Source organism: Schistocerca americana, chromosome 4 (genome assembly GCF_021461395.2).
Source record: "Schistocerca americana isolate TAMUIC-IGC-003095 chromosome 4, iqSchAmer2.1, whole genome shotgun sequence".
NCBI classification, from domain to species: Eukaryota; Metazoa; Arthropoda; class Insecta; order Orthoptera; family Acrididae; genus Schistocerca; species Schistocerca americana.
In genome coordinates this window covers 468,251,871-468,265,042 of record NC_060122.1, presented here as the reverse complement: position 1 = coordinate 468,265,042, position 13,172 = coordinate 468,251,871, and the positions used below count along the sequence as shown (strand labels likewise).

The following is a 13,172-nucleotide window of genomic DNA, read 5'->3' as shown; positions in this document are numbered from 1 at the left end:
ACGACAGAAAATTGCGGATAAAAATCGGCAGAGGACCCCGAAGACCCCATCCATGAAGCGTAGAAAGAATGTGATGACGCCATGTCGTATCGTACGCCCTCCGCATGTCGAAAAAGACAGCGACCAGGTGCTAACGGCGGGCAAAAGCAGTACGGATGGCCGACTCCAGGCTCACCAGATTGTCGGTGGCAGAGCGGCCGTTACGGAACCCACCCTGAGACGGAGCCAGAAGGCCCCGAGACTCCAGTACCCAATGCAAGCGCCGGCTCACCATCCGTTCAAGCAACTTACAAAGAACGTTGGTGAGGCTAATGGGACGGTAGCTGTCCACCTCCAGAGGGGTCTGTCCAGGTTTCAAAACGGGGATGACAATGCCTTCCGGCCATTGCGACGGAAACTCCCCCTCGACCCAAAGACGGTTGTAAAGATCGAGAAGGCGCCACTGGCAGTCCACTGAAAGGTGTTTCAGCATCTGACAGTGGATGCCATCTGGCCCAGGAGCGGTATCAGGGCAAGCAGCTAGGGCACTGCGAAATTCCCACTCACTGAATGGAGCATTGTAAGATTCCGGGTGGTTGGTGCGAAACGAAAGGCTCCGACGTTCCAGCCGCTCTTTAATGGAGCGGAAGGCCTGGGGGTAATTCGCAGAAGCGGAACTCATAGCAAAATGCTCTGCTAAGCGATTTACAATGACGTCGGAGTCAGTACAAACGGCTCCATTCAGTGAGAGCGCAGGGACGCTGGCAGGGGTCCGATAGCCGTAGACGCGTCGAATCTTGCCCCAGACCTGCGAGGGAGTGACTTGGAGGCCAATGGTGGACACATACCGCTCCCAGCACTCCTTCTTGCCTTGGCGGATAAGGAGGCGGGCCCGCGCACGCAGCCGTTTGAAGGCGATAAGGTGGGCTAAGGACGGATGTCGCTTGTGACGCTGGAGCGCCCGCCGGCGATCTTTAATCGCTTCAGCGATCTCAGGCGACCACCAAGGCACAGCCTTCCGCCGAGGGGACCCAGAAGAACGGGGAATGGGAGATTCGGCGGCAGTAACGATTCCGGTGGTGACCGATTGAACCACCGCATCAATGTCATCAGTAGAGAGAGGCTCAAAAGAGGCAGTGGAGGAGAACAAATCCCAGTCAGCCTTGTTCATAGCCCATCTGCTAGGGCTATGAGAAGAGTGACGCTGTGGTAGTGACAAAAAGAGCGGAAAGTGGTCACTATCACACAGGTCGTCATGCACACTCCATTGGACAGACGGTAAGAGGCTATGGCTACAGATGGAAAGGTCAATGGCGGAGTAGGTGCCATGCGCCACACTGAAGTGTGTGAAGGCACCATCATTTAACAGCGAGAGATCTAGCTGCGACAATAAATGCTCAACGATGGCGCCTCGACCTGTGGCCACTGACCCACCCCACAGAGGGTTATGGGCGTTGAAGTCGCCCAATAGCAAGAAAGGTGGCGGCAATTGGGCGACCAGTGCAGCCAGGACATGCTGCGAGACATCACCATCCGGTGGAATGTAAAGACTGCAAACGGTAACAGCCTGTGGCGTCCACACGCGTACAGCGACAGCCTCTAAAGGCGTCTGGAGAGGGACAGACTCACTGTGCAGAGTGTGAAGGACATATATGCAGACGCCACCAGACACCCTTTCATAAGCAGCCCGGTTCTTAAAATAACCCCGATAGCCACGGAGGGCGGGGGTTCGCATTGCTGGAAACCAAGTTTCCTGGAGAGCAATGCAGAAGAAAGGGTGAAGGCTGATAAGTTGGCAGAGCTCAGCTAGATGGTGGAAGAAACCGCTGCAGTTCCACTGGAGGATGGTGTTGTCCATGGCTGGGAAAGGCGTGACGGGACTGGGAAGGCAGATTACGCCAATGGGTCACCTGCTGCCTCCGATGGAGCATCCGTGCAAATGCCATCCATTACGTCCGAGGGACCGGCAAGAGCGAGGTCCTCAGCGGACGCCAGAATCTCCACCTCGTCCTCAGAGGCAGAGCTTGTAGGAAGCGGTGGGATCGGTGCCACCGCAATACCGTTGGTCTTGGGGACTTTCTTCTTTTTCTGCTTGTCACGCTGTGCCTTCGGCGGTTCAGGCTGCATGGGCTTCACTGGGTCAGTCTCAGGGACAGACGACGACCGCGAGGCCCGACGACCAGGGACTGGCGGTTGTTTCAACCACTTGCGGGCGTCCGCTTTTCCACTGGTCGGAACTTGCGAAGGGAGGTCCCCAAGGGATCCCTTCCTGGCGAGAGCAGCCGAAGAAGTCTTACGCTTCTCCGGCTGGGAAGGGGGAGCTGATGTCCCCGATGGTTGCAGGAGCAACAGGGTGTGAAGTGCCCCCCACAAGCAAAGGGGCCGGTGGATGCTGACCGATCTTAGAGCCGATTCGTGATGACGGGAGAACCGTCGTTGCAGCAGCGGCGTAGGTTGACGTCATTGCCACAGGATGGAGCCTCTCATATTTCCGTCTAGCCTCGGGGTAGGTCAGCCGGTCCAAGGTCTTATATTCCATTATCTTCCGTTCTTTCTGCAATATCCTACAGTCCGGCGAGCAGGGGGAATGGTGTTCTCCGCAGTTAACACAGATAGGAGGCGGGGCACATGGAGTATCGGGATGTGAAGGACGTCCGCAATCCCGACACGTGATGCTGGACGTACAGCGAGATGACATGTGCCCGAACTTCCAGCATTTAAAACACCGCATCGGAGGAGGGATATATGGTTTCACATCACAACGGTAAACCATCACCTTAACCTTTTCGGGTAAGACATCACCCTCAAAGGCCAAGATGAAGGCACCGGTGGCGACCTGATTATCCCTCGGACCCCGATGGACGCGCCGGACGAAGTGAACACCTCGTCGTTCGAGGTTGGCGCGTAATTCATCGTCGGACTGCAGAAGAAGATCCCTGTGGAATATAATACCCTGGACCATGTTCAGACTCTTATGCGGTGTGATGCTAACGGAAACATCCCCCAACTTGTCACAATTGAGCAACCTCCGTGACTGGGCAGAGGATGCCGTTTTTATCAACACCGATCCAGACCGCATCTTGGACAAGCCCTCCACCTCCCCGAACTTGTCCTCTAAATGTTCGACAAAGAACTGAGGCTTCACAGACACAAACGAGTCCCCGTCAGCTCTGGTACAGACGAGATACCGGGGCGAGTATCTTTCGCTCTCATTCACAGCCTTTCGTTCCTCCCATGGTGTGGCCAGGGAGGGGAACGATTTGGGGTCATACACATTAGCCTTAAAGTGAGCTTTGGAACGCTTAGAGACTGCTGACGGCTGGCCGCCAGCGAGAGATGATGTACCACGCTTCATTGCGGGTCATCCGCCCTGATGCCACCTACTCCGACCAAGGGCCCTCCCCACGGGCGCCACCCAGCCACAGCAAAGGCCACCTGGCAGGATGGCCATTGCCGGGAGTCCCGATGCCCCAGGGCGATGGGCATCTACTCCTTGGCATACGTGGGGAGTGAACAGCGCAGGCATCAGTAGAGCGATCCCTGTGTTGTCAGGGGGCTACAACCAAGAGGGTACATGGCGGCCCCACCACAATGGACTGGCTACCGTGCTGGATCTTAGGTGCAAAAATGGCCAAGGTCGTCGTCGCAGTTAAAAGAAACACTGCAGAGTGCAGCGTGGTAATCGCCCAAGAGATCGAAAACGAGCGGGACACCATTGCAACGACGAGAAAGACGGCTAAAGGTCTAATTGCTCGACGGATACAGTGCACCATGTAAGGCGCCCTTCCCCAATTGGCTCGCTCTTCGGAATAATTTAGAAAGATGGAGGTCGAACCCGAGAGGGGACCATCACATAAGGCCGAAACATGTGAGACTCCTTTTAGTCGCCTCTTACGACAGGCAGGAATACCGCGGGCCTATTCTAACCCCCGAACCCGCAGGGGGGTCAGTGTATAGTCTTCACTGTCACATACGAGTGACTTTTTCCTGAACACAACATGAATTAGGTTACGATGTGACAGTTCAGTTGTGAGTTGGCAAAACCAACAAATGTGAAAACTACAAAACCTTGTTTTGGTGACCAAGAAATCTACAAAACCTTGTTTTGGTGACCAAGAAATCTGTAGCTTAGCCCAAGGCTTAGGTTAGATTGGAATACGACAGAGTTAATTATATAAATTAAATATCTTTGTTGTCACATATTTTTTTATCTCCTGAAGATGTCATGAATTAAAATATTGTGATTAGGTTGGGACCTAATAGCTCAACTTAAATTAAACTGATAATCTTCAATTACAAAATATTTGCCCGTTTCTTCTGAATTGTTATGGTTTTGAAAGCTATGAAAAGCTATGATATACTGATGTGAGAACGTGACACTATACCTTTGAAACACATCTGTCCCATGCTCTCTCAATGGCTGTATAGACCCAGCATATGGCACACCCTCCTTATTTCACCAACATACCTCATAGCAAGCTCTGACAACACTGCAGCATATAAAACACTTCAGTACGGCTCTGGAGCTTATCTAGAGTTTTACCCAGGTATTAACACACAATAGTCCTAGATGAAGCAGATATGGACACTAAAAGAACCAGCTGTGGAAACTGATTCAGAAAACATCCCAGTATTCTTCTTGAGCGAATTAGAGAAACTATGCAAAACATCAATGCAAAATCAGCATTTCAGCATTTTTAATCAGAGTCCATGAAGTTACCGCCATACATCTTCGCTTCGTGAATACTGAGCCAACTACCAATATGTGTAATTTTATTAAATGCAGATCCAGCAGGAACCAGTTTAAGCAAAGCTTAGTTGTACAAATTCCATTCATTTTATTAAAACAGGCTTTTCACAACTACCCTTTAAAGTTACTGTTACAACACGCTTATTTGTAACCATTGCGAATCAAAATTGTAATGGCATACGAAGTGAGTATGACATTAAAGAGTAGTCTGGTGCAGAAAAACCTCTCTCAACAAATCTACTGACATAAATTAATGAAAAGGTGTCTGAAACTGCATGACTGGAACACAACATTGCATATAAGTGAAATCTGGAGACAATGGTAAAGATGAAACAGGAAGTATTTGAAATAAGAGTGCTAACTAAGATGGTTATAATGTCGCAACTTCATAAAGGACATAATGGAAGGGAGTTCTAGACAAAAAGGCAACAAAAGGCACCAACAGGAAGCAATTACGAGAGAAAAGTACAGTGGAGTGAGATGCATGGGTTTGCCGGAAACAATGTTATGAACCCAAAGGAAACCTACATCTGCATTGCTGGATGGGGATTTGTCCCAGAGCTACTGTGCCAGCTAGCCCTGAGGAGGAAATAAAAATTTCAAAGAAAATAAGAAGATTATCACATGAAAACTAGAACTTCATATTTTTATGTTTGTTCATTCACAGAACACAGTTTCAAAAATCCCTACGGGTTTTACTTCCAAATATCTTCTAAGGTGGATAGCATGTTGTAAATAGTAAGGAATACTTCAACTAAAACAATTTTGTTAAGAGTTCATAGTGAGTCAAAGAACTGAGGAAGCAAGGGTCAACACACTGATCCAGACACAGGTCTTTCTTGAAAACCACATGACAGTCTGTCACATTCCTATAGACGACACATGTAAAATTTCAGATGGTACAGTTAAGGTCCATAAAGAAGATAAATTCCACATGAGTCCACAGTCATATTTGTATTTCTTATACTCAGATGGTCCTCTCTCGACGACAGACTGTGGAGACAGTTTCATCAAGCTACGTAGAACAGCATAGCACAGGACAAGGCTGTGCAATGGGATGCAGCTTGCGCATATAGCCGCAAACCACTTATTGGACATGGTCACAGCTGGAGGAGGCATAACTATTTCCTTGTTGGTGTAACAGATGCAAGCATTTTATACCAATAAAAATCATTTTTCAGTTTATGTACAGCAACAGTTGATCCAAACTACAAGGCTACTACAATGAATGTGGGCACAGTGAGTCAAGTATACAATGGAAATGTATTCAGAAAATAATAAATAACAAATGATGTAGCTGAATTACCTGTATCAGATCAAGTAAATGGTTAAGTAGAAATAATACCTTATGTTCTAATGGGAGATGAGGCACTTCCAGAGCTTGAAAATGTAATGCAACATTTCACACTAGTATGGTCGTGAAGTATTCGATTGCAAAATGCACTTTTGGGCAACTGGTAAATTATTTTCAAGTAACCAGAAAACCTTTTGAAAATGAAACAGAGTCTGTGGCCTAAGGGATAAAACATACCAAAACTGCATTAGAGTAGTCTCTTTTTAAGATGTACAAGTTCAAAATTGCCCAAATATCAAGAAAAATTTTATAGAGTAAAATTTTCCCCCAATTCTCTCCAGAAGCATCCACTTCTGAAAGCTAAATTTCGCAGATTCACAATGAAATAAATATAGAATAAACTCCTAAAAGCAATGCTTTCTCTGACAATTACTTCATTTAATAATTCTACCTGAACTTTTTTTACATCCTCACTACAAAATGCCGACGGACTTGAACTCTAGTGGCTCCTAATGACTAATATTGAGGGCTAAGAATTTGTAGAATTGCCTGTAACATGAATAGTTAGATACTCACAAAATATGAACACAATCTGATTGGTAAGGTGAGGATAATTTATGAATTGGACCACTTGACATGGAATGACCTAATGCTACAATCCTGGCACTGGCAGTACTGCAATACAGAAGATTGCAAGATTCTTTCCTATAGCAAGAACAGAGTTAGAACTTGAGATTACTTCCTGAACAGAAAGTGGGAGAAGGCACTGGAGATGGAGAGACAACTACAAACAAGGTTGATGTGCAGACCATTATCACTTTCAGATAACATAAGTTTGAGTGTCAGTGTCATGCTCATTTGAGGCAAAGCTATGGTTCAGAAGGAGGAAGGACAAGGCTGTGTTCTAGTTAAGGAACTATCCCAGAATCTGCCGGCAACAGTGAAAGAAAACCATAACAAATATACAATATAATGTTACAGGGATTGTTTCTTTCTGCATATAAGGAGAAAACTGCTAAGTTACGAGCTGTGAAAGGACTACATTGAAATGAGATTTTCATTTATTTTTTTCTTGGATGCCTTCACCAATGAATGGTGCAGAGGAAACAACATGTAAGATTACATGTTCATCATTTACTCTACTTTACAACTAAGTATAGCATTTCTGCCAACAAAATATTGTTAAATAAATCTGAATTTTAAATAATAATAGCACTTACTGAACAAACGTCTGAGATTGACTGTAAGAAGTCTTCAAAAGTGGCATATCCAAACTTTCTATATGGAACAAATTTGCCCTCTACTCTTCGGAAATCATTTTGGAGCTCCTTTGGTGTCAATTTACTCCTTGATGACACCAGCACACTTCTCAGGACAGATTTCAAGTCTCCCAATTCTACGAGAGGTTGATACATGTTTCAACTAGAACATAAAATGCAAACAATCATAATACAATTTCATCGATTCAAAAGTTTTTCACAAAAGGCAAAAAGGTAAACAATATACATTAGTACCCATACATCATCATTTGCCTCTGTCAAAACAACACTTATCATCCAAGTAGCTCCTCAACTAACATCATGAGGCTAACAGGACCCCGTTCCATTGGAAAAATCCCTGGCGGTATTGAGGAATAAGCCCAGGTCGTCTGCGTGACAATAAGACGCACAACAGTGTCAGACTACATTTTAATGACAGTACATCCGATACCGTAGCAGCTGTTCTGACTTTGTAGCTAGAGAGTATAATCACCAGTAAAACAAACTTAAAAAACATATCACATGAGCAGATCAGCATTTCCCTCAAAAATACAATCTCTGGTGATGGATAATCGAACAAGAACAACTCAGACATCTGCATAACATCAGATTTTAATTTTTCCTGAAAGATGTTGACGTTTTCATTAGAACTGACTAAGTTACAAAGAAGGCAGCATGTTGAATGGCATGTCACCTTCAAGGTAATTGATGAATTGTGAATATATATCACCTTTCGGTTTGCATCCTCGAATTTGCATTTTTAATTGTAATACATGTAATGTATTCGACAGAGATGAGCTCTTAGCTGAGAGTAATGACTGTTCTCTCACGCAAGACCCTTAGGCTCGGCATTCTTGTAAGTTTATTGCACCTAACTATATAAATAAACTAGTAGCCAGCAACATTTGTATAAAATACTAGATACACTACTAACTGAACTGTGAAAAGTTAAGATATAGACTTCCTTCATTGGAAAACATGAAAACAATATGGACACAAATATTCCATTTACGTCTTATCACTTCCTCCCATAATACAAACTAGGATACTATAGAAAAGGAAGACTGGATTCAGTTAGGTAAATCAATAAATTAATAGCAGCATTTTCAAATCCGCTTGGCATTCACCAAAGCAAATTACAGAAACCACATAAATTTACTTCTGAATAACCAGGTGGTACTGCTTTGCACTTATCTGAAATTGTCTGGGCCTTTTGGCCTTACTAAGTTTTGATTGGGACGTCAAATGCTGTTGCTGAGAATTTTGATGTGAGTTTTCATTTTACGTAAATTTTTATTACTTGCCACTGGTGAGTCTGGTGAAAGCTGCCATACCAAGATCGTGCTGCTTTCATATGAGCACATGTGAGCTGTCTGTGCTTTCTGCTGCCTGCAATATGGTGTTTATTGCACACAGTGGAACAGCTCCTCTATCACATTCGGCTCTCCAGCTTTCAGTTAGGCCTATTGGCAACCACGGCGGTGAGAGCCTGTAGACTTCCTCGTGGCTCATGCTGGATGGTCACTTTGCCATCTCAACCACTTCCCTGATTTTTCGCTTTGCAGTGACAGCCTAACTAAACCATGGGCTTGTTTAAACTGTATGGATCTATCACACTTGTCTATATGTTCTGCCACTGTCAAGTTGGTATGCTGACTGAGCTGTATGCATCACTTGTGCCCTGCAATACATGGGTGGATGGGGCATACCATCTCATTAATACAGACTGCTCCACAATCACAGCTAAGCTTGTATAATTCTGTCATGTGAAGCCCCTTTACAGAGTGACAGCCAGGAAATCTCTTACTGTAGTACATGGGTTTGGGTCCCCTTCGGCATAGACATGCTATCACGAATTCTTCCTGCATGTGGTACGTGGGCTCTTCCTGAGTACTCTTGATCTTACCCCTTGTTCCTATAGCCTTCTTTTTGATACTCTCATTATAGCCACAAGCAACAAAATAGTTCATATTTGCAATGTTCACCTGTTAGGCTTTTGCTGTCGCTGATTTGGTATGCTTACGGTGCCCTATGTGGCGGCTGCTCTACCAAATTCAACTTCCCGATTCACAGTTACTGCCAACAATGATGGCAAGAACCTGAGACCTCCTCGTGGCTCATGCCGGATGGCACCTTTGCCATCTCAACTGCTTCCCTGATTTTTTTCACTTTGTAGTAAGTGGCTGCCTAGCTAAAATGTGGACATGTTTAAATTCTGTTGATCCACCAAACTTGTCTACATGTTCTGCCACTGCAAAATTAGTAAGCTCACCATGCTGTACGTACTGCTTGTGCTCAGCAATACGTGTGCTGATGGGACGTACCGTGTTATCAATACATGCTACTCCACAATTGCGGCTAAGCTTGTAGTTTGTTCACAAAGCGGAAGCCAGGAAGTCTCTCTATTTTGTTGTTACAACACTAGATTCATTTCATCTCCCTTCGGTGTAGAATCTTTACCACCCTATCAGTATTGCCTCTTATGTGTGGTAGTTGGGCAGTTAGCTGTGGCAGCTCATCCTGAGTATTCTTGATCATATGCTTTGTTCCCACAACTTTCTTTGCGGTACTCTCGTCGGAGGCATTAGCAATGATATAGTTCATAGTTTGCAATGTTCACTTGGCAGGCAGGCAGTACCACTGATACAGTAGGCTCTCATTAATAATCAGCAAGTTCTTTTGTTTTGGTTGGAGGTGAGCTGTGGAAAATAGGTGACTGGTTGTGCTATTTGGTTTCCTAAACACCATTGTATCTGAGTCTCCCTTTCACTTGAGGTGAGTGCTCATCAGGCACTGCTGCACAGGGTCACATATATCCAATGCAATGTTCACCTGCAGGATATTGCCTGTGCCCTGTATTGGAACAGGATGATTTGATACTGAAGCTCAAAATTAAGCCTTTGCGTGAGATGGACAGGCCTTTTAACTGCTCGATAAAATGCGCAGTGCCCCAAACATGTAACTGTGTGTGACCAACCAGATGCCTCAATTTGTCCTTTAGTAGGAACCTCAAGGAACCGCTCACCCCTACTATATTCTGATACAGCCATCGTGGTATATTGATCAAGACTAAAAACTCAAAATCGGTATAGAAAATAAATAAAAATTGTGTGTGCATTGACTGATATAAACTTTATAGCTTTCAGAAATGTAGGTGAATTAATACTGTTGACAAAGGGCCACAATGGGTATTGATCCTTGGGTATCTTAGTTAGGCTATCCCAAAGATCTATGGTGTTGTTGGAACTTCAAGGAATATCATTCTTGATGCGTCACTTGGTAATCTTGATACCCAAAGTAGAGGTTCTATACTTATCTTGCTAGTAGCATCACTATTAAGTTAGTAACATATAGACCTAATGATAGGGACCACTGCGTTCTCTACGGCACACGTCACACCAGTCAGATTGCAGCACTATGTCATTCAAGTTTATTTCTGGACACCTTTAAGCATGCTTAATAACTTTGGGGATTACAGAAGTGTCCGATTCCATCTGATTGCTTTTGACCCATGACGACATCGATATGGTGGAAATGGCTATTCTAAGCATCTCCAATATGGCGTCTATGATGTCACTACATACACACCGCAACAAACACGAAAATACATATAAATAAGACAATAACATCTCTTTCAAAAAATACAATCAAACTAACAGCACAACAGTGGAAATTGAGGATTTTACGGAGGGGCAAGATAAGTATAGCCGTAAAAAAAAGACACACCAAGATCCCAAAACACACAAAATTATGAACAAAAAAAAAATTACAAAAATGTACAGGAATCGGTCACTTCCCTTGACCTATATAGGTCAACCGCATCTGACGATACCAAAACACCAATGCCAACAGCAAAAGCTACAAAAATTGGAATCAGACATTTCCCTTAACTTTGGCACAGTAAATGCCATCCCTCCTGTCAACAGTTCTCTTGCCTTGGTTTTTTTTGCTGGATTTCTTTGAACAACAGCTGTTCTTCCCTACTCCCCACTTCCAGCAACGTTTTAATAATGTTGTTCAAATTAGTTAAAATATAAGCTACCGGTACTTTTTCCTATTCCTCTTTCGAAAAAGTTTTATTGTACGCCTACCTACAACTATTCTGTTGTCGGAGCTAGATCTGCATTAATTTTTCACCATCTTATATTCGAAAAGCGTTATTCTGTGTGAAGCAGAGAGTAAATTTCATTTTCCAATCATCTAATCGAACAAAAGATGTGGCATCATCAGCAGTCGATCCCATTTAATTTGTTATTCCACATTGATAACTTCACCTAGTCTCTTCTTTCATTCCAATATTGCTATTTATTTCTCCTGCCATAAAATTTAGTGTGTAACCTATGCAGTTATCATACACTAGTTACAAACAGTGATCCTGAGTATCACATAGTGGATAGCTTTCACAGTTCTACCACTCAACTTGGGCAACATGAAGAAAAAATTTGCAGTTTCTACAGCAGAGAACTGACACACTGGATGATACACTACTACCAGACATGTTTTTCTTTTATTTCCACTGTCTTTTGCCCCTTAGATAGAGACCTCCACCTAGGAATAAGTATCATATTCACTATTAGCACATCACTTTTGTTGCGAAATAGCAAATTACTGTTACACAAACAAAACATTTTCCTATCTTGTCAGTGGATTAAAGGTGGTGAATGACAATTTTTGAGGCAAACTATTTTTTTCTGTAGAGCCATAACTACATCTAATGCAATTAGTTAACATGTTCCATCTCACGAAACAACCAAATAAAATAAAAACTATAAGTAAATAAGACACAAATCAGCTATAAAAGAATATCACATCTGCACTAACAAAATTTAAGCCTACTGTGCAACAAATATATTGACTTTATTTTCTTTGTACCAGAAACATGTTATTACTATTTCTCATAACTGAGGAGAAAACAGGGGTAAAAAGAAATGTTCGATACGAGCCGTCCATATAACATACAAAATACGAAAATCGCAAGATATTGTTGATATTTATCATCAAAGGTATATAAAAATACTGACCGTATTTATTTTAAATACTCAAACACATGGATAGCATCACAATAACAAAAACACCATGTCTTCATCACACATAACCTAACCACCATCAAACACAACATGTCCAAAGAGTATGCAGAGAATCCACCTGTTGTTCAACTTACCAAAGATATCTAAAGACGCACACTGCATTTACTGCGCAGATAAATCGTACCGTGAAGACTAGAAAACGATTGTCATCAGACACGCGAAACGTGAAACATACAGTACTATAAAATGCGGCAGCTTTCTAGAGAGATATCTAGAAATCACACTTGTTTATGGAAAATTAAGAGCAAGAAATACAGCAGTCGGGGAAAGTAGGCTGTTGCTAATAATTCTAAATGTGTGCAACAGGTTACATTACGTAGGAAACTGAAAATCCCCAGATTCTCAGAAACAAACTAAAAAGTACCTCACCGACCAATTTATTATTTATTTATTTGTTCATCAATCTTAAAGCATTTGGTCCCATTTTATGCTGCCGAGAGTAATGATAGAGAGGTATCATAAAGTATGACTGACATGTTAAGAAACGTACCTACAAGAACCATGGCACTACTCAGAATTAAAGTACACATAATAAAACAAGGAACATGATAAAGCAACATGTTGGCATGTGATATATAAAGATTTTCCCACATGGTCGATGGTTAAATATGGAAGTAAGCATTGATAAGTTACTAAGTTCCACAAAATAAAAGAATAGAGGACATACAAAAAAAAATCCCAATCTGATTAATAGTAAAGTAAGAGCTGAAAATTATTCAGTTACTTGCATAAACACTATACACAACATACCAAAGGAGACAAAAGCAGATAGAAAGAAAGTGCAAACAAACAGAATTGTTAGT

At 43.2% G+C, this 13,172-nt stretch overlaps 1 protein-coding gene across 1 annotated transcript in view; it reads right to left on the bottom strand.

Moving 5' to 3' along the window:
• Positions 1-12,409, bottom strand: part of LOC124612458 — a 147,295-nt gene extending 134,886 nt beyond the window's left edge. Inside the window, exons 1-2 of the mRNA XM_047140686.1 lie at positions 12,304-12,409; positions 7,244-7,445 (exon numbers count right to left, since the gene is read on the bottom strand). Coding sequence (XP_046996642.1) covers positions 7,244-7,438 — 195 coding nt within the window. The 5' untranslated portion in view covers positions 7,439-7,445; positions 12,304-12,409. The remainder of the gene's footprint in view (positions 1-7,243; positions 7,446-12,303) is intronic.
• Positions 12,410-13,172: the final 763 nt, after the last annotated feature.